The sequence below is a fragment of the Melospiza georgiana genome, chromosome 1, assembly GCF_028018845.1.
Source record: "Melospiza georgiana isolate bMelGeo1 chromosome 1, bMelGeo1.pri, whole genome shotgun sequence".
Classification (NCBI taxonomy): Eukaryota; Metazoa; Chordata; class Aves; order Passeriformes; family Passerellidae; genus Melospiza; species Melospiza georgiana.
This window is the reverse complement of record NC_080430.1, coordinates 94,233,102-94,251,122: the sequence shown is the minus strand read 5'-3', so window position 1 is coordinate 94,251,122 and position 18,021 is coordinate 94,233,102. Positions and strand designations below refer to the sequence as shown.

Sequence of the window (18,021 nt, the reverse complement as noted above, 5' to 3'; positions counted from 1 at the left end):
ATTCAAGTGTGCAAGTAATGAAATACAGAATTTCCTGTAGTAACTATGAATTTATCTCCTTTAGGGAAAAATTTTTTTTTGGTGGAAATATTGTACCTACGCAATGCTTTCAACAAAAACAGAATAACAGTTTTGACAGGTGAGAGAGACAGGTTTGAAGTGTTTATGTATTCAGCAGCGTTGGAAATTTAGGTAGAGTTGTATAGTATGCTGATGACATCTGAATGAAAAATCAGGAAAATATGGATATATTTGGTATAAATTTGGAGGGGTTTGATAGCAGGGATGCAGGGTAAACTGTGTGTAGAGAGATCAGGAACTACAATGCCAGATACAGTTACAGAGTTGGAAGTGCAAAATATATATGTCAGGGTTGTGTTCAGGATTTGAAACTTAGTATGCATCAATATTGAATTTTTAAAGTTTCCTTTGATTATATGCTAGATCTTAGCAAAAAGCAATTTGCAGTTAACATAAAATTTTGTTTAAATATCTAAATTCTTGTTTATCTTAGACTGTAACACACACTAAATACATCAGTCTTTCCAAGTTGTGATAGTTTGAAATTTTTGAGTGTAGGAAATAGTGCAACAAATAAAACCTCAGTCTTCATGTTTGATTACAGTACAAACTAAATATTCTACAATTTTGGTCTTATTTCATCCTTTATCACTCTCACCTACACTTGCTACTTCATGACAGTTCCCTTTCAAATTGTTCTCAGTATTTGCTTCAGACCTTAAGGCGCAGCAATGTTGTTGTTACTGTGCAAACCTCCTTACAAAGGGGTTTTTTTCTTTGCAGGCAGTAATCAGTAATCACATACTGTGTTTCTGAAATTACTCAGGTGTGGATTTCATGCTTGAATAATTCAGGTGGTTGGCTTTATTATCTTTCAGTCTTAAGCCTTTCCTAGCGGTGATATGTAATCACCTTTTAATCTCGGTTTCCTTGTAGGGCTTTTAATCCAAGGAAATGAATGGATTTTCCATTTGCTTGGGAGTGCCGCTGTGCAGAGCTCAGGAGCAGCCTGCAAGTGGGGAGCTGTGCTGCCGAGCAGCCCGAGCTGCACCACTGTGCCAGCGAGCGCATAGCATGGGCTTTGTTGTTGTAGCCAGCTCTGAACAGAAAAGGAAGCCCACCACTAAATCACTCCCTGATTTATTTTCTTTAATCATTCCCAAGTATTCGTGAGGGAGAAGCAGTGTTGCGTTGGGACAGGAAACTATGCCCTGATAGAGAATAGCGCACATGCCTCCGTGCCTGGGATACAGTTGCTGAGCAGAGTTCAAGGCTGTGTTTTTCTGACTTTTGTGTGCACACTCGGTTCAGCTCGGTTGTAATGTTGCGTTAACGCAGCCTTTTGCATTTACTCAAAAAGAGCAAGCTCTCCATTGAGCTCCGCTAGAACATCCAGACTCTGGGCATTGTGTAGGAGAATGACACCAAGGGAAAGGAATTTCCCTCCTCTCAGAGATCCGCGCTGCAGGAGCAGCACAGGGGCAGCTTTATAGCTCTGCCGTCACTGCGCACAATGGAGAGGGCTCTGTCTGTCGGCGGAACAAAGGGCCCATTGTCACCAGCTGGCTGAAGAATCTCTTCAGTCACCGTGACTCCATCACAGAAAATTTGGCTTACAAGAAAATATTGAGCACAAAGTGCGAAACAAGATGCCTGCGTCAGAATGAGTGATGGGGGGAAGAACTGGCCAAGCTGACACAGCAGCTCTTTTTCTATTGTATTGTTACACACACCCCATGTGTCATCTGATGGAGTGGTTTACTGCCTCTGGTTTCATAAGGGATTCAGGACAAAAACCAGAACCTAGAGTTTATTGTGAGGTCAGACCACGGAAAGCAGGCCCTTCCAAATGTACAAGCGGCAGGGATCTCACGGCTGTCCAATTCCTACTGATAGCCACCCTCTCACAGGGGCTGCTGCACAGGCACTCCCTGCTCACCCGCGCAAGGAGCTCTGCTGCGCCTTCAGGCTGCTGCACTCAGACTTAAATCGTGTCCTCTCAAAGGCATGATTTCAATTTTCACTCCTCACGGTGTCTCTGGCTCTGACCCCAGTGCTTAGTCCGTGTCACAATGTTACTGTCACTTATTTTGTGACTGTTTTAACCCAGCACACCCAGTGGATTCGGGTCAATGACAGCACGACCAACCTGAGCATTTCAGTAGGGCCTGTGTAACAGGTTGAGCTGGGTTACCGTCTCATAATACTGGTTGCAATCAGTAGCTGGCAAATACAAAAATGCTGGTTTTATATTCTGCCTGTGGTTCAAGAAGCTGCTCCTTCTAATGCTGGTCTTTGTGGCGTGTGTTTCTGTATAATGCCTCTGCTGGATCCTGACTCTCTCTTAACACTGAACAAATGTGGACATGTAGGTACTGTTTACAGCCCCACATTTTGCTTGCATGAGCAAGATTCGGTTCTCAGTAAGCATGAATATTTCTGAAATTTCATGGGGAAATATGAATTCACTTTATTAAGTGAACACTTATAAACCACACAATTTTGTGGTTTTATTCTATATTATTTTGATTTAATTGTCTGTAATATATTCTACATTTAATTCAGCATGAGAATGTAGATTGTCTGATTTGACTGCTAACTGTTGGAAATAACCCAAAGCATTTTGAAGTCAAACTGTAAGTGGAGCCACCAATACATGTGTGCTTTCCACTGGTTTGAAGTCTCATTGCTGTGTGCAATTCTTCTTTCCTTCAAAAAGAGCCATGAACTGGTCATCCACAACTCTGGCTGACAGTGCCTGCAGGATGCTGTGTTAGGCAATAGCAACTCCAGTTACAGGGCACCACATATTTACCTGAGTTCTGAAGTATCTGAAGTAGCAGCATCTGTTTTTTCTGTAATCTTTTTCTTTTTCTTGAAGAGAGACAGAGATACTGTGCAAGATATGATGGTCTTACATAATTTCGTATAAAATTTTCTCCAAGTAATTCCGAAACAAAAGCAGGAGGCAAGGAGGAGTAGGAACAGCTGGGTGGTTTTCTGAAGTCAGTTTTAATTGAGACAGCTTTGCTTACTTGAAAGAAAAAAGTCATTTTCAGGAAAGCGTTGAAGAAATAATGAAAGCTTTCTTTCACTGATGATGAGCAATCTCAGAAATGCCACAAAGCAGAGGCAGAAGTAAATCATGTTATGTTCCCTTTATCAGAAGCTGCTATTCCACAAATCCTCACTATAAGCCAATCTTGGTGGTGTTAAATGTAAAATTTCTATTTGTGCAAGTTAGAAACATGTTTCAGGGCTGATAGTTTTTCTGCTTGTTGCTTGTATGGCAAGAAAGTGTTGTTACATCATCACTTCTTCAGTTTCTTGAGGTTGAAAAGTACTTTTTCCACCAAAATAGTTGTAATTAGTTTTTATTTTGACTGTTCTAATTGTGGACCTCTAAAGCTCATGGCATTGTGGTTTCTTTTTCCCTACTCCTTTATTCTTCCAGCCTTACACGCTGCTGCCCTTTCTGGCCACGTCAGCACAGTGAAGCTGCTGCTGGAGCACAAGGCACAGGTGGATGCCCTGGATGTGATGAAACACACCCCACTCTTCAGAGCCTGTGAGATGGGTCACAAGGAGGTGATTCAAACACTCATCAAAGGTCAGCTCTCAGGGCTTTCCAAACCTGTTCAGGAGTTCTGCTGCTGCCTCCTGTGGGGATGGGAAATAAACAGCTGAGCTAGGAAATTGCTTCTCTAAAGCAGGTTCTGTTTGGAAGTTCCCCTTGTGAATCTAAAAGATTATCAGTGTTGTGCAAAATGGCTAGAAGTGTTAAATACAAAACTTCCATAACAGGGATTGTTCTTTTCAAAGCTCATTTCTGCCCAAGCCTTTGCAAGTACATTCTAGTCTCTCAAACCAACTCTTCCCCCAGCAAGTCCTTCCTTTCTTTTGTTTTTGTTTGGGTTTTTTTCCCCAGTAAATAAGACGAAATTAAGCTTTCTTCACTTTTGTGAAAAACCATTTTTAGGGTTCTTTGAAGACTTTTTGAGTGAGTCTTTATTTTTTCTTAATGTAGATAGATATCAAAAGTCCTAATCCTTAATATTTTCTTCTGGTTGGTTTTTAAAAACAGTATTTTGTTTGTAGACAGAAGTAGGATTTAACAAAGTACACAGTTTTAGATAACTAAAATATCTGCTGAAGGGTAAGAAGTGCAGTGAAAGAACAGTGGCATCTCAGATGCAAAATTCTGTCATTTTAGCTTCCCAGAAACATCTCCCTCCTGCTTCAGACATTATCCCACCTATGCATGGATAAAGTATCCAGGCTATATTTTACAAGTTTTCTATCAACCAGCCTTTCTTACTGAGAAGTGTTTTTCCTTCCATGATCTGCTGTGCATATTTTAACCTCCTGTTAAGATCTTCCCCCCACTCCCTATGCCATTTAGCTTTTGTAGATGTAAGAAATTTGTCTATCAGAATCTCAATTGTGTTTAATTAAATATTTTATGATGTAGAGAGTTATTGTTGCTGATTGGTTCAAGTTCTTGTATTTGTGGAGTTTTACTTCTGTACAGAATTTTTACATCTTTCAATAACATATAGAGACATAAATTATTTGCATAAAAGAGTCCTAGCATGCTTGAATTTAAAAAAATAAGCTTATTTTAAAAATTATTATTACATTGTGAATATTTTATCTTGTCTGCTTTAGAGATTTAAAGACATCTAATCTGAAATCTAATTTTTAGGAGCTATTTTGTTGTTAAGAAAGAAAGGTTCTACTGAAAATTCATAGACCTAAAGCAAATAAAATAGGTTTTTCATAGGCAATTGATAAGTCTGGATTTTCTAAAGCATATTAGAGGATAGTCAGAAGATGATAAAAAAGTTAGATGTCTGACCTTCTTTGAAACTGTTTCATTCCAAATTAATTTTGATTTAAGTTTTAGGATTTGAGTAACAAAATTGAAGTTGTTTTCCGAAATACTTCTCTAAATTGTCAGTTTATGAAATAAGTTCTAGTTGTACATAAGCTCACTTTTTTCTTAGCATTCAATGGTATTTTCTTTTTGTGCTCAAAAATGTATGCTTTTACAGGAGGAGCAAGAGTAGATTTGGTTGACCAGGATGGGCACTCACCCCTTCATTGGGCAGCCCTGGGAGGAAATGCTGACGTGTGCCAAATCCTGATAGAAAATAAAATCAACCCCAATGTGCAGGATTATGCAGGTAGAACACCTCTGCAGTGTGCTGCTTATGGAGGCTACATTAACTGCATGGTGGTGTTGCTGGAAAACAATGCAGATCCAAATATTCAGGATAAAGAGGTATGTTCTTCTTCTTCGCTGAGGTATATCATTAACTTTAGAATAACCATAAATCAAAACATTTTCCTTTTCTTCAAAGTCATTCTCTTTTCCAGGACAGAGCAACATCTGTGCTGCTGTTTGTCACAAAAGGAAATGCATCCTTATGTCATTTTCCCTAAGCCTTCACTTCTAAAATTTCGAAAGAAAAGTAGTATTTCAATATGTAGTATGAAGATTGGTATTCTTCCAGACCACTTTTGGTTTTTCCTCATTGAAGTGTGATCATATGAGGAGTCATATTAATGATCTGATTTCTTCTATAATTCCTTATTAACATCTGATATGGGAATGTGATTTTAGTCTGTTCTCCAGAATAGAGAGAGAGAGCAAGAAAGTAAGGTACTGCAAGGGAGATTGCACAATAACTGCTTCAATTGCTTGACCACATTAAGTACCCACATATGTATCACTCTTCCAGGTGAAAAAAAAAAAGAACCTGGTTGGTTTATTTGTTCTTTTGTGCCATTATTCAGGCAGTAATTGAAATTAGGAGCCAGAATAATTGTGCAACCTATAACAGATTTCTTTGTTATATGACATAATTTCTCAGAAGTCAGTAGAACCTCGTCAGTCAAAAGAGCTTCATCCAATTTATTGAAATTTTCTGTAGCTATTTGTCGTAGGGCATAGATAATACCAAGTAATGGAAAGGTGCTTTTCATTATGAGTTCTAGAGAGCATGCTGTACATCTTTTGCAAAGAAAGCAACTATAAGGCTTTCAGTTGCTTTTCAGCTGTTTTAGGTGAAAAAGCACTGGTGTCGAAATCTTGTTAAAAAAAATCCATTTTTTAAGTGTTGTGTTCTTTTTATTTTAACAAGGAAGTTTATTTAGAAGAACTGTTTGTTCTTCATGTCCAGAAAAGCATTGAATTACACTATGATTTATGACTTTAATTGTGGAGTGCTAAAGTTTGGTGGTAATGTTTATTTTTGTTCTGTTCTATTGTTTTACAGGGCAGAACTGCCCTGCACTGGCTCTGTAACAACGGCTACCTTGATGCTATAAAGCTGCTGCTGGGCTTTGATGCTTTCCCCAATCACATGGAGAACAGTGAGGAGAGGTACTGCTTGTCTCAAGGTGTTATTTTGTAATTGTGCCAAAGTGCTGCCTTCTCTTTAAATGTTAAATGTTCTGATCCTGCAGGAGAATCCTCATCTTGTATCTCACAGGAGTGCTGTAACCCAGGGCTTCAGTGTAAGCAGCTTTTCTGATGTGAAAGTTCCCTTCTTTAACTAAGACATTGCAACTTTTATACTTCTGAACCATCTTCTGGAAGTATTTATTCATTGTAGTCTTGTTGGAAATATTAAAGATCTTTCTTTTTGGCAGATACGTATGGCCAAAGGATGAAAAGGCAGTTATGCTGCTGTAGGAATAGACTGGAATTTTATATTTGATACAAATACAGTAGGAAGAAAGAAAATGGGAGAAATGTAATGTTATGTTTTAAAATGGCGATTACAAAGTACCTGGTGGCTACCTGTATTCTAAAGGCCTGGTTAAAAAAAAAAAGTCTCCTATAATCATAAAGAGACAGCACATTTGCATCTCTTTTCTTTGTCTTTCATTGACATATAAATAATAGATTTTTAAAAGTGATTTGGGTTGTGGAGTTTGAATTAGTCACCTGACCATGAAGATAATTACTATTAGCAGAAATTTCTAATGCCCTTTTTTAGAGTAGATGACCTCCTCATAATTATAAGATTATGAACAGCATGCCCTATAAATTTGAATATTTCAGCATTTTAAATAACTTAAGGCTTTTGCAACCTCATATTTCAATTTGAGACTTCTGTACTTAACCCCATGTTTTAATTGCTTTCTTCCCCTATCATTTTTCTTTCATTCTCCACTCTAAAGCACTCAGATCTCTTTTCCTTTTCTGTTCTTGTTTTTTCTTGAGAAACACAAATGAAAGTATAACTAGTTTCTAATTAAGTAGTGTCAAGGCTCTCTTTAGTAATTTTTGATAGAAAATTGAATAAACAGTTTTAATTAAATTACTTTTAGTAAGTAAGATTAAAAGCCACAATTTTGCCAGCTTGGAGACTGCTATTATCCTTACTTTGTAGAAATGTACTCCTGATGCTCAAATGTCAAGAAAAGACCTTAGCTGTGGTTTATCACAGTCATTCAGATAGTATACATTTTTGTTTCCTTTCTGGAATTAATATATATTTAATGTGTAAGTCTAGATTATTCAAAATACAACTAGCAATATTCTAAATGTCTGCTGCTAAGCACTAGTGCATGTACAGAACAAAAGAGATCCCCAATATTTCTAGATGGATCAATCTTTCAATGTGATTCTCCTAAAATACATATAAAATTTGCATACTTGCATCTTAATAAATGTCTGCAAACTTTGTGTTGTTAAGAGATTGAAAGTTTGGAAAGTGGAAAATCAAGTTGAGTGTTGCAAGAGAGAGGAAAAATAACCTCATGGATATGGTTCACCTGTAATTGGATGAAATTGGTTTTTAACCAGTAACAATTTCACCATGTAGTGGCTTTTTTTCCCCCCAAATATTCCTAAAGGAAAAAAGCTTTTCTTCTATACTTTCTTAGAGTGTAGTATGACATACCAGTTAAAATTCAAACAAAGTGGTTATAACTAAAAGATTAGAGAAGAGATAGAGCTGAGATTGCATTGAGAATTTTAAAGTCTCTACTTGCTTGCCAGAAATGTGATCAAGTGCTAATCTGGAGGGTATTGGGTTTGTTGTTTATTGCAAATTTATTTTGTAATCCAGCTTAATGTCCTGGGTGCATCAAGCTGCTGCTTGACCACCTTCATGTTAAATTGCCTATAACAGCTGATGGCTGATGTCTTCATGTGCTTCCCTGTGAAGCCAGCTTGATTTAAAAGCTACCTGCTTTAGAGAGAGCCAAAGGAAAAGGAAATTTACATCAGGCTTTGAACTGACACAAGAGATGTCAGTATGTACAGACACAACAGTGTGTTGTGTACAAAAATAACAGTATGTAAGTGTCCAGTCGTAAAAACCCCTCATCAGATTTGATTAAAGTGATTTTTTTACTTTCAAAGGTAGCTTGGATGGAGTTAGAGAATCCACGTTTAAAAATATCGATCTTCATGACTGCTAAAGTAAACTTCATAAAGTTTACTTTAGTATCTTTTGTGTCTTTAAAGTATTCAAAATTAGGAATACTTTAAAAATCTGTTTTTCTGAAATAACGTTCCTTCTGAAGTTCCCATTTCTGGGTTATCCAAAATCTGTATCACTTTAAATGCTATCAGCAGCACACCTTGACATCCAAATTTTCATGTTATGTCACTGTCTTTATTCCTGCAGACACTTCAGTTCAGATGCTGTTTATCCTTCCATCAAGCCATTGCTGTGTGGCAGGTCCAATTGTGCTTTCTGTCTGTTTTTCTTTGCTCACCAGCACTGTGTCCCAGCAAGTTACCATCAGCAAGAGCCCTAATTTTCACAATCACATGCCTTGACACTTGCTATTGGCTAGTCCTATGTTACATGGTCTTGATTATGGTTTGTGACTGATAATTTTCAGTCACTAAATGTCTTTCCCTGAAGTTTCAGTGTTGGTGAGGGAGACAGATTTTACTCCCATGTAGAGAGTGGGAAATTTGGGAATTATTTTGAAAAAGGCCTAGGCATCTTTGCTACCATGAAAACCAAAACAATTTAATATTTTTACACCTTGTCCATTTTAAAATAGAATTAAGTTTTCCTAGTACCTTAAAGAAGATACTATCCTTCTGTATGGATCTAATCCTGCTGCTCTGTCAGTCGTAGTGTCTTCAGTCAATGTTATAGAAGCTAAGCCAGATTTGACAGTAGCTTTCTAGAACTTAAATGCAAATGGAAATAACACAAAAATGTTTTAACTTTTTATATTTCTCTATGAAAACTTCAATAACACATTTTAAAGACTGTTTTCCTAGAGCAGCTAACATTGTGGATGGGACTTTGGGAGATTTAGTCCAAACACTTCAGGTCCACCTCTTCCCCTTTCCATATTAGAAGACCAAAATAAGCTTTAAACATAATCACAGTGTGTAGAATGAATAAGGTAGCAAAATAATGCCTAAAAAGATGAGAAAAACAGCCTACTGAAACAATGCCTAATTTGTCTTCATGCTAGAAGTTGCTTTTTATGAAATGAGGGTGAAGAAACATTATAGCTAGAATTCTAGATCAATAGTAATTGTTGTGGTTTTTATTTTTTTAGATATACTCCGCTTGATTATGCCTTGCTTGGTGAGCACCACGAAGTGATTCAGTTCATGTTAGAACACGGGGCTCTGTCCATAGCTGCCATTCAGGATATTGCTGCTTTCAAAATCCAGGCTGTCTACAAAGGATACAAAGTTAGAAAGGCTTTTCAAGAGAGGAAGAATCTTCTAATGAAACATGAACAGCTGAGAAAAGATGCTGCTGCCAAGTAAGTCTGAGACTTGAAACCTACTACAGCACATAGACATTTGTTGTAAGTTTGTATTTATCTGTGCATGATTTTATCTGTTGCTCATCAGTTTTTGTTCTTCTTGGTAAAATTAATGAAACTAAAGGAAGCATATAACTTCCATATAACCACAGACAGATGGAAATTATTTTCCATATAATCCTAGTTTAAATAACAAACTTTGTGTAATATACCAGAGCAAGACAAAATAGCAAGGCTGAAGAAATAGCATGTTACTGTCCATGAATCTTTGCCTGATATTCTGTATGATAAAATGGCTTGGGAAACATTTATCACTTTAAAGTAGTGAAAATCATTATTTGCCTATCAAGTCTTGATATCAGTTTTGAACAGAAATTAATCAGTAGTTGAGGAGAAAAAACCAAAACCAAATCAGGGAACGCCTGGTTTAGTAAGGCTTAACTCAGTGTTTCTCTAGCAACCTGAATTCCTGGTTTCTATTTGCAACTTCATTTTGGGCCTTATTCTCTGCACTTACATTTTCTGGTCTTGAATTAGAGAGATCCTATGAATTGGTTATATTGGATTACAGCTAACTAACATATGCAATTCAAATTATTGTCAGCAAGATGTGTAGGTTCTGGCTGAGTTTCAGCCCAATTTAAATGTGGTGATGGTAGCACGGTGGTGAAGTTCTAAAATCAGAAGGTACATAAATGATTATCACAATACATTGCTTCCTTGGAGTTTATCCTTAAGATTCTTAGTATGAAATTAGCACCTGGTTTCTCTTGAAGAAATCTGATTCTGAAATGACAAAACATAACAGTCTGAAAAGATTTCTGCATGATTTGGGAGTATTATTTTGATAAAAAGAGATCATATAAAAAACCCCACGATATAATTATTGCACCTAGAGGTATTTTTGCTGCATCTGTGTATCACAAATTCAGCTGCACTCCACTCTGTATCAAATTTGGAAGTTTGATGTTCTGCATAATTGGCCAGTCAGACCTTCATTGGGTTTAATTGCTGCTACTATAAAACAATTATTATTTCCCAGGAAGAGCCAAAGCTAAAGAAACACCAGATAACTCATGTCTTGCTCACATCTCTACATTCTGAAGTTGTAACCTGTAGCTCTCCTACTGTTTGCCTTTTCTGCTGAAATCAGTGCAAGTCAAAACTATGCATGGAGAATCTGCCTTGAAAAATATTTATTTTTAATGTGGAGAGCTCTGCTTATTGCTGTGTGGTTACAACTGACCTTACCAAATGAGGTAGTTTTATCCTTTGTGATGACAGTCATTTTTAGAAGAATCTCTGATCCACCATGTAGAAGAGTAAATGGAAAAGAATTGCCTCATGGAAATTTGGGGGTATTTTTATAATGGTTTTCCTTTGTGAGTTTTTGATGTAGTCTCTGAAACTTACTTAGCTGTTGTTGATTTGTTTGAAAACAATAGAAACAAATTCTGTGTACCAAATACCATAAAAAGAGAATTACAGTACAATTGGAGTGTACAAGCAAATCAGGTTGTCACATAACAAATTTTATTTAATTGCAGTTTTATGGTCTGTAATAAACTGAAGGGGACATTATGTTGTCATCATTCTGCGTCCCCATCTGTGCATTCCACAGCTGAAATTGGCCAGGGTGTTCCTGCATACAGAAAACTATTATCCCTACTGGTGTTTGAAAATCTGCTCTCCAGATGAAAGGAGACTTTATGTGGGGATCCAGAATGATGGTGAACTCCTAGATTGAAGACACACACCCTCTCCCCAACTATGTCAGTGTAGATATTTAAACTTGCTTTGTAATATGTTACTTTAGAGAGTCTCTCTAAGAGAAATCACTCCTAAATCTACTTGGGTTTAGGTAGTCTGTTCTGGTTTTTTTTTTTTTCCTTTTTGCAGTAACAAAAAGTCACCCAGCATCTCATACCTGTATTATTTTCTGGTAAAATTACATTCACTGTATTTAAAGCCTATGAAATATTTCTATACAAACATCATCTCCCACGTTTTCTCCTATATCAAAGAAATTGTATTTTTTAAAATGCAGTTTAATGTGGGCCAAAACAACATGCACACTGTTCACACTGTTATGTCAGTGAGCAAAGAGACACACCAGGGGACCAATGTGGGTAAGCTGGGAATCCTTGACAGAGCTCAGATGTGAAAATGCAGTTCACAGAAGGCAGAAGCTGGGACAGACTGCACAAGCAGAGTGTAGATGCATTGCTTGGGGATGTACATGGTGCAAGAAACACCAAAACTCAAATGGAGTTGAGACTTTAACGAAATGTTCCAGGTTGCAAAGTGAGTTTGTGTTTCTACATTAATGAAAGTAGTAAAAGGCTGAGCAAGGATTGTCTGGGCTTGTTGCTGAATGGTGCATTTAGTGACAACAGACTCAGGTGTGACAGCAGCACTCAATGCCTTCTGTTCCTCAGCCTGCCAGAAGATCTCCCAGGCCTCTTTCCTCAGAGAATTGGTTCAAGGAGGAGCAGAACTGCCAGCTGTGAATAAAGGTTAAGTCAGGCTTGAGAGAACCCAGCCCAGACAACTCCATGGGACCAGGTTGGCTGCATCCAAGGGTGCAGAAGGAACTAACTGATGCCCTTAAAAGTCACTTTCCAATATCTTTGAAACATCACAGAGACCAGGGAGAGTCCCCTATGATGGGAGGAAAGAAAATGTTGCACCCAGCTTCAAAAAGGGCAAAAAAAGAAATAAATCTGGGGAACTGTAGCCTGGTTGGTGTTTCTGGTCTCTGGGAAACTTTTAACAGGCAAATTTGGGACAAGAGATTTTGTCTGGAAATAGAGAAATTCTTTCACCCTTGGGACAGTCAACCCATAGAACAACCCAAAGAGATTGTATGGTCTCTGTCCATAAAGGTTTTCAAGACATAATTGGGTAAGAACCTGAGCCACCCAATCTGACCCTGTTTTGAGCAGCCTGTTAGCCTTGCTGACTTCCTGAGATCCCTTCCATACTTTAAAAAGAGGATTTTGGTTTTCTTATTGCAAAACCAGATATTTAAGGAAATAATATTTACGTGTTTAAAACATATTCAGAGAAAACTAATTTCCAATGTATTGAATTTTGAAAGGGGTGCATAATTAATTCCTCATTTGTTCACCTTCCCTTTCAATTTCTCAGGATGAGTTCCTGAATCCATACTTCTGTTTTTCATTCTGGCCAGTTGAAGGAAACTGATTGAGAATGTGGATGTGAAAGGGAAATGGATGAAAGGAGTAAGTAGCTGATGATGCTTAGGAAGAGAAAAGCAGGAGGAAAATAAGCAGTTCAATTAAACAGCCTTCAGTAGATTTAGAAAAATGTTCTCATGCCAAGAGAGTACAAGTAGATTATGAGGTTTTTCAGAAGACTGGTGGTTAGCCCTGCATGCTGAGAAAAGATAGGGGAGTGTGGCAACAGAGAAAATAATGAGCTCTTCAGCAACCTGAAAAGGGAAAGCACATATTGGAAATTTGATGTAATTACTAAAATTGACAGTAATAAGAACATACAATGATAAAGCTAAACAAGCTGAGATGCTAAATAAGAACTGACAAAGGATGTGAGGTAGGTATCACAAAAAACCATTGTAAACATACTCATTGGAAAAGGAAGAGTAAAGAAACAGTTGGTGCCCATGAGAGATGCTAAGTAGACTGAACTGTTCTGTGGGATTTTTTTTACACTTCAGAAGAAATTACATCAAACCAACTCAATTTTCTTTTGTGTCTGAATAACAAGTTTTGTGACCATGGAGAAACAGTAGCTGTCATTCAGACTTGCCTGAATCCTTCATACTTCCTCATGGGAAATTTCTCATTTGTCTCCTTTAAACTAAAATTGTATATTGATGAAAATTTCATATAAATCCATCATGAATTTGTATTTTCATTTAAGAAGTAAATTTGAATTTGAAAATAGCACCAAGATGCAGAAGATTGTAAGCACATTGAAGACTAAATTTGAAATCAGAATGGTGGTAAAATACACACAAGAAATGACTGAGGAAAAAATAGGTACTTGGGTAAGAGCTAATGGACTGCTCTACACATTTGGGGAGACCCATCAACATAGGAATACTGGACAGAAAATAACTGTTGTCTTAACATTTTTGTTAAGGACTATGAGTTTAAAAGATAGTTATAGATCAGAATCTGAACACATGAGTCAGTGGTGTCATTCTTTTGCAAATAATCCTCATGCTAGATTGTGTAGCAGGAGATGCTGTTTATACAACATGAAATATAACTGCTCATAGTCCAGAGAAAGCTTTACCAGTAATAGGATCATACCTGGAGATCTATTTTCAGTTGAGATTTTTTAAGCAAGTTTTTGGGGGTTTTTTGCAAGGATAACTTTAAAAGCACTCGGCTTTAAAATATCCTTCAGCGTGTAGATAAAAAAAGTTAAGTTTCTATTTTTGACAGAATAGAAAATGTTGAATTCATTTTAGCAGAATCAAAAATTCAAAACATCTCTGTGTCTTCACAAATGTGCATGTAAGGCTGAAACTGTTCCTTTCCATCTGCTAAAGGCTCAGTTTTCATTCTTTCACTTTTGAACAAAATACAAGTTTGTGACCATTCAGGACAAAATTGTGTTGCATTTACAATGGAAAATGTTGGCCTGACAGCTCTGTTCCACTGTTGAGCTGTAGCTGTCTAACTTGTGAGCCCAGATTTGGATCCTGTTGGAGGATCTGGTTTGCCAGAACCTCGAGAATGACTGGGAGCCCTGAAGTTAGAATCCTGTCTACTTCCTTCATTTGTTCATGAAACCTGGCCTCTCAAATTGGACAACAGTAAAACTTGGAAATTTTAATTTCAAAGAGATCCTTCACTGTAATACGAACTGAATTTCTGATTAAATAAAGCAAAACACAAGAGGAGGGTCATATGTATTCAGGAGCCTATTCAACTGAGCTGTACTGTGACAATTGTGATGCTGCTTTATGAATAGGGAGCTTTGAAATCCCTTCCTTTTATTCTTTCTTCAGTTTAGTCTGAAAAATTAGCACACAGATAAAACCTTTAAAGAAAAAAACAACCCTCTTTACTTTTTGTTTTCTGGGCCTGTCTCATTTCAATAACTTTACAACTGGTATGTTGCTGAAGTTATTGTTTTGAGTCGATCTGCCCATCAGGGGAGTGAGGGTCACTGGAGCTCGATTGCGTATCACACAGCCCATCTCACACTTCCTTTTCTAATGCCCTGAATGGAGGACATCGGTAACAGGCTGCCCATTCTTGTGACGAACAGAAAATTACTATTCTGTGAATAGCAAGATCTGATTTATCAGCTCAAATGGCACAGTAATGGCAGTGAGATCCATACTGTACACAGTCCTAACATCCCCGCATAGTCCGGTTGTGGAATGCCAATATTAATGGAAAGCAGCCACTTTTTTTTCATGCCAGAGGGAATACTGAATCCCAGGCTGCTAGGAGTGTATTTTTTTAGATCAATTAGCAGCTTTTTCAGGTGCAAAGTTCAATCAGCTTCTCCTGCAGAGCAGAGTTGATAAGATAGCACTGACAGATAAAGTCGGGGCTGCTGGCTGGCGGCTCGCGCTGCGGTGACACGCGCTGGCAGTGACACCGCGCACAGGAGCCGGGGCTGGCGTGCTGCAGAACTCACCTGTCACACGCCGTGCTGGGAGGTGATGTGGCAACAGTCTGCACACTGTGTTGGAGCACTGGAAGCAAGTTAAAATACCAGGCAGCTACATGATACGGCATTTACCGCCTGTCCGTTCCAACAGGAAAAGTGTCACTTCATCCCGCAGCCAGGGCTTCATTTATAAAAACGAGTTCAGTGGGAGTAGGGATGTAACATTTGCCGTGTGCTGGTGGGTTTATTCTGCTTGGTAGGAACAAGAATTTAAATGATGAAGTGCAGTGACAGCCCACTATATTTCAAAATGGGCTGCAAAATTTTATTCAATGGATGCACCTTTCCTGAGTTTGTCCAAAATTCTCTTTTATGGCTACTGCATTAAGAGATGCATGACTTATTTAATTTTGGAAATCCAAATGTTGCCATTGTAATTGGCATACTGTGTGCCCACAAGTTTTTAATTCACATCTCGTATTATCAGTATTTGTCATTTAAATGACATATAACGTTTCTCTAAAATTAATTATCCACCAATGAAAAATACAGCAGCAGTAGCTAGTTGGTTTATAATTCTCTGTACTAACTGACACATTTAAGTACGAAAAAATAATTTTCAAAGATATTGTGTCTTTTGTTAAATGTTTTTGCTTTTCAAATACAGTGCATTGCATTACTACTCACATGAAAATATTGCTCATTAGTAATTGCAAACACAGTTATTAGTTCCGTGATTCTTTTTAAAATCTTGCTTTTAATTTTTGTATATTTATAAAACCTCCTAAATTTAGTTGTTTTCAATAAGTGAGTGTTTTAAGATCGGTCAAAACAACTGCAAACTGAATGGGCAGCTGGCTGACAGGGACTTAACCTTCATCAGGCTGTAGTTGCAAGTCAGTTGTTGTTTTGGATCAAGTTAAGACATTTCAGTGCAATATGTGTCCTTTTCTCACCAAAAAATGTCAAATCAAGGATTTGTTGTGGCAGCATCAGATTTTTAGAGAGGAGTGTGTTCAAGTTAGATACGTGCTCCCAAGATTTAATTTTCAAATTTCTTATGGTATGGGCTGTAATTGCAGGAAACGTGAAGAGGAAAGCAAGAGGAAAGAAGCCAAGCTGCACAAAGGGGTGCAGAACGTGGAACAAAGCAAGTTTCAGGTACAACAGAATCCCACAAATCGGGAGAAGGCCACCAGTGTCCCAAGGTTACCCAGCAAAGCAGCTGACACACAGAGCAAGAGGCTTCTGTCCCTCAGTGCTTCACAGATCCAGCCAGGGAGAAACAGCAGAGGTTCACCTAAAGCTGGTCATGACAAAGGGACCCCAAAGGAGAGCTGCCTGTCAGCAGAGCCTCCGAGTGGAGGTCATAAGATCAGGCAAGGTTTGTGATCTTTTTAAATTGTGCTGTTTATCTGCTTTGTCCACTTCTTGGGGGTATTTTATGTATAGCACCCATTTTGTCCTTCTGTGATTTCATATTCTTTCATCACTTGAGCAATTTGTGCAGCAGGGTAGAGTTAGATACAGATTCTTTTACTCTGGGTGAAATAGTGAAAAGCACCAGTACAGTGTCTTAGGGTGTCTATAAAAATACCTAGAATATGTGAAAACAGGCTGTGGGCAATTGTTCTATTAGTTGCACCATTCAGAGAAAATAAGATTAAAGATATTTGACATATCTGTGGTGCTCATGAAGAATGTAAATGGAGAAATGGTAACTCTGCTTTTTAAGCTGGATTTATCCTCTCACTTGATCCAACTGGTGTTTGAAAGAATGCTGTGCCTTTTTTAGGTATGCATTCTCTTTTTGTTACTGAAGTGATGCCAGGAAAGTTGATGGAACAAGGATCAAACCATGAAGTTGTGCAGTCAGTTCTCATTAGGTGTTTTAATCAATCCTCTTGTGACCAAAACCTTAATGGACTTCTTTGGTCATTTCATTGGAATTAAATATAAACTTAGACCCTTTGGGCTGTGAAAAGCGTGATTCAGCTGTTGAGTGTTTTCTGATCTGGTTATCAAAAGGGTATCCTGTAAAGATGTTACAAATATAGCATAATTTCTTCAGGTTTTGGATGATCCAGATGATTTTCTGGATTGAAAGTATATCAAAGATCTCTTTCTTTTCTTTTTCCCCTCCTACCTACCCTGTAACATCCTGTCTGTTATGTTTCATTGTCTCTGGTCTATTTTTCATTCTCCTGTTAATTTCCAAGCAGAATGGAAGGTGGATGGAAGATGGGGAATTTTCAGTTTTGTACTCCAGTCTGGCTTCCAGGTCGCCCTCACCAGAGTATTTAGAAGCAGTGATAATACAGCAACAAGGGAGAAATAGGAAGGACTTCATAATTTCATTCAGGCTGTCAGGGGAAGTACTGAGAAGCCAAGTGCTTTGGGTTGTCAGTGGGTTATCCCGTGCCAGCATACAGCATGGATAGAGCAGGAGTTTTTCAGGCATCCAGCTCAAATGCAATGTTAGAAAGAAAACCATTTGTACAACTTTAAGCAAATGAAGGCGTTTGGGACTCTATTATGACAGGCTATCATGTCCTTCTGATTCTTCCTGCTTGCATTTTTTTGTTCATTTAAGTGAATCCAAGTCTGCCCCAAAGG

General features: G+C 37.9%; 1 protein-coding gene across 2 annotated transcripts in view; it reads left to right on the top strand.

Annotated features, from left to right (window-relative positions):
* INVS (inversin) overlaps nucleotides 1-18,021 on the top strand; it is an 83,290-nt gene that overhangs the window by 56,012 nt on the left and 9,257 nt on the right. For both annotated transcript variants that reach the window (XM_058027190.1, XM_058027199.1), the window contains 5 exons: nucleotides 3,476-3,631; nucleotides 5,076-5,305; nucleotides 6,303-6,409; nucleotides 9,571-9,783; nucleotides 16,488-16,789. In XM_058027190.1, coding sequence (XP_057883173.1) covers nucleotides 3,476-3,631; nucleotides 5,076-5,305; nucleotides 6,303-6,409; nucleotides 9,571-9,783; nucleotides 16,488-16,789 — 1,008 coding nt within the window. The remainder of the gene's footprint in view (nucleotides 1-3,475; nucleotides 3,632-5,075; nucleotides 5,306-6,302; nucleotides 6,410-9,570; nucleotides 9,784-16,487; nucleotides 16,790-18,021) is intronic.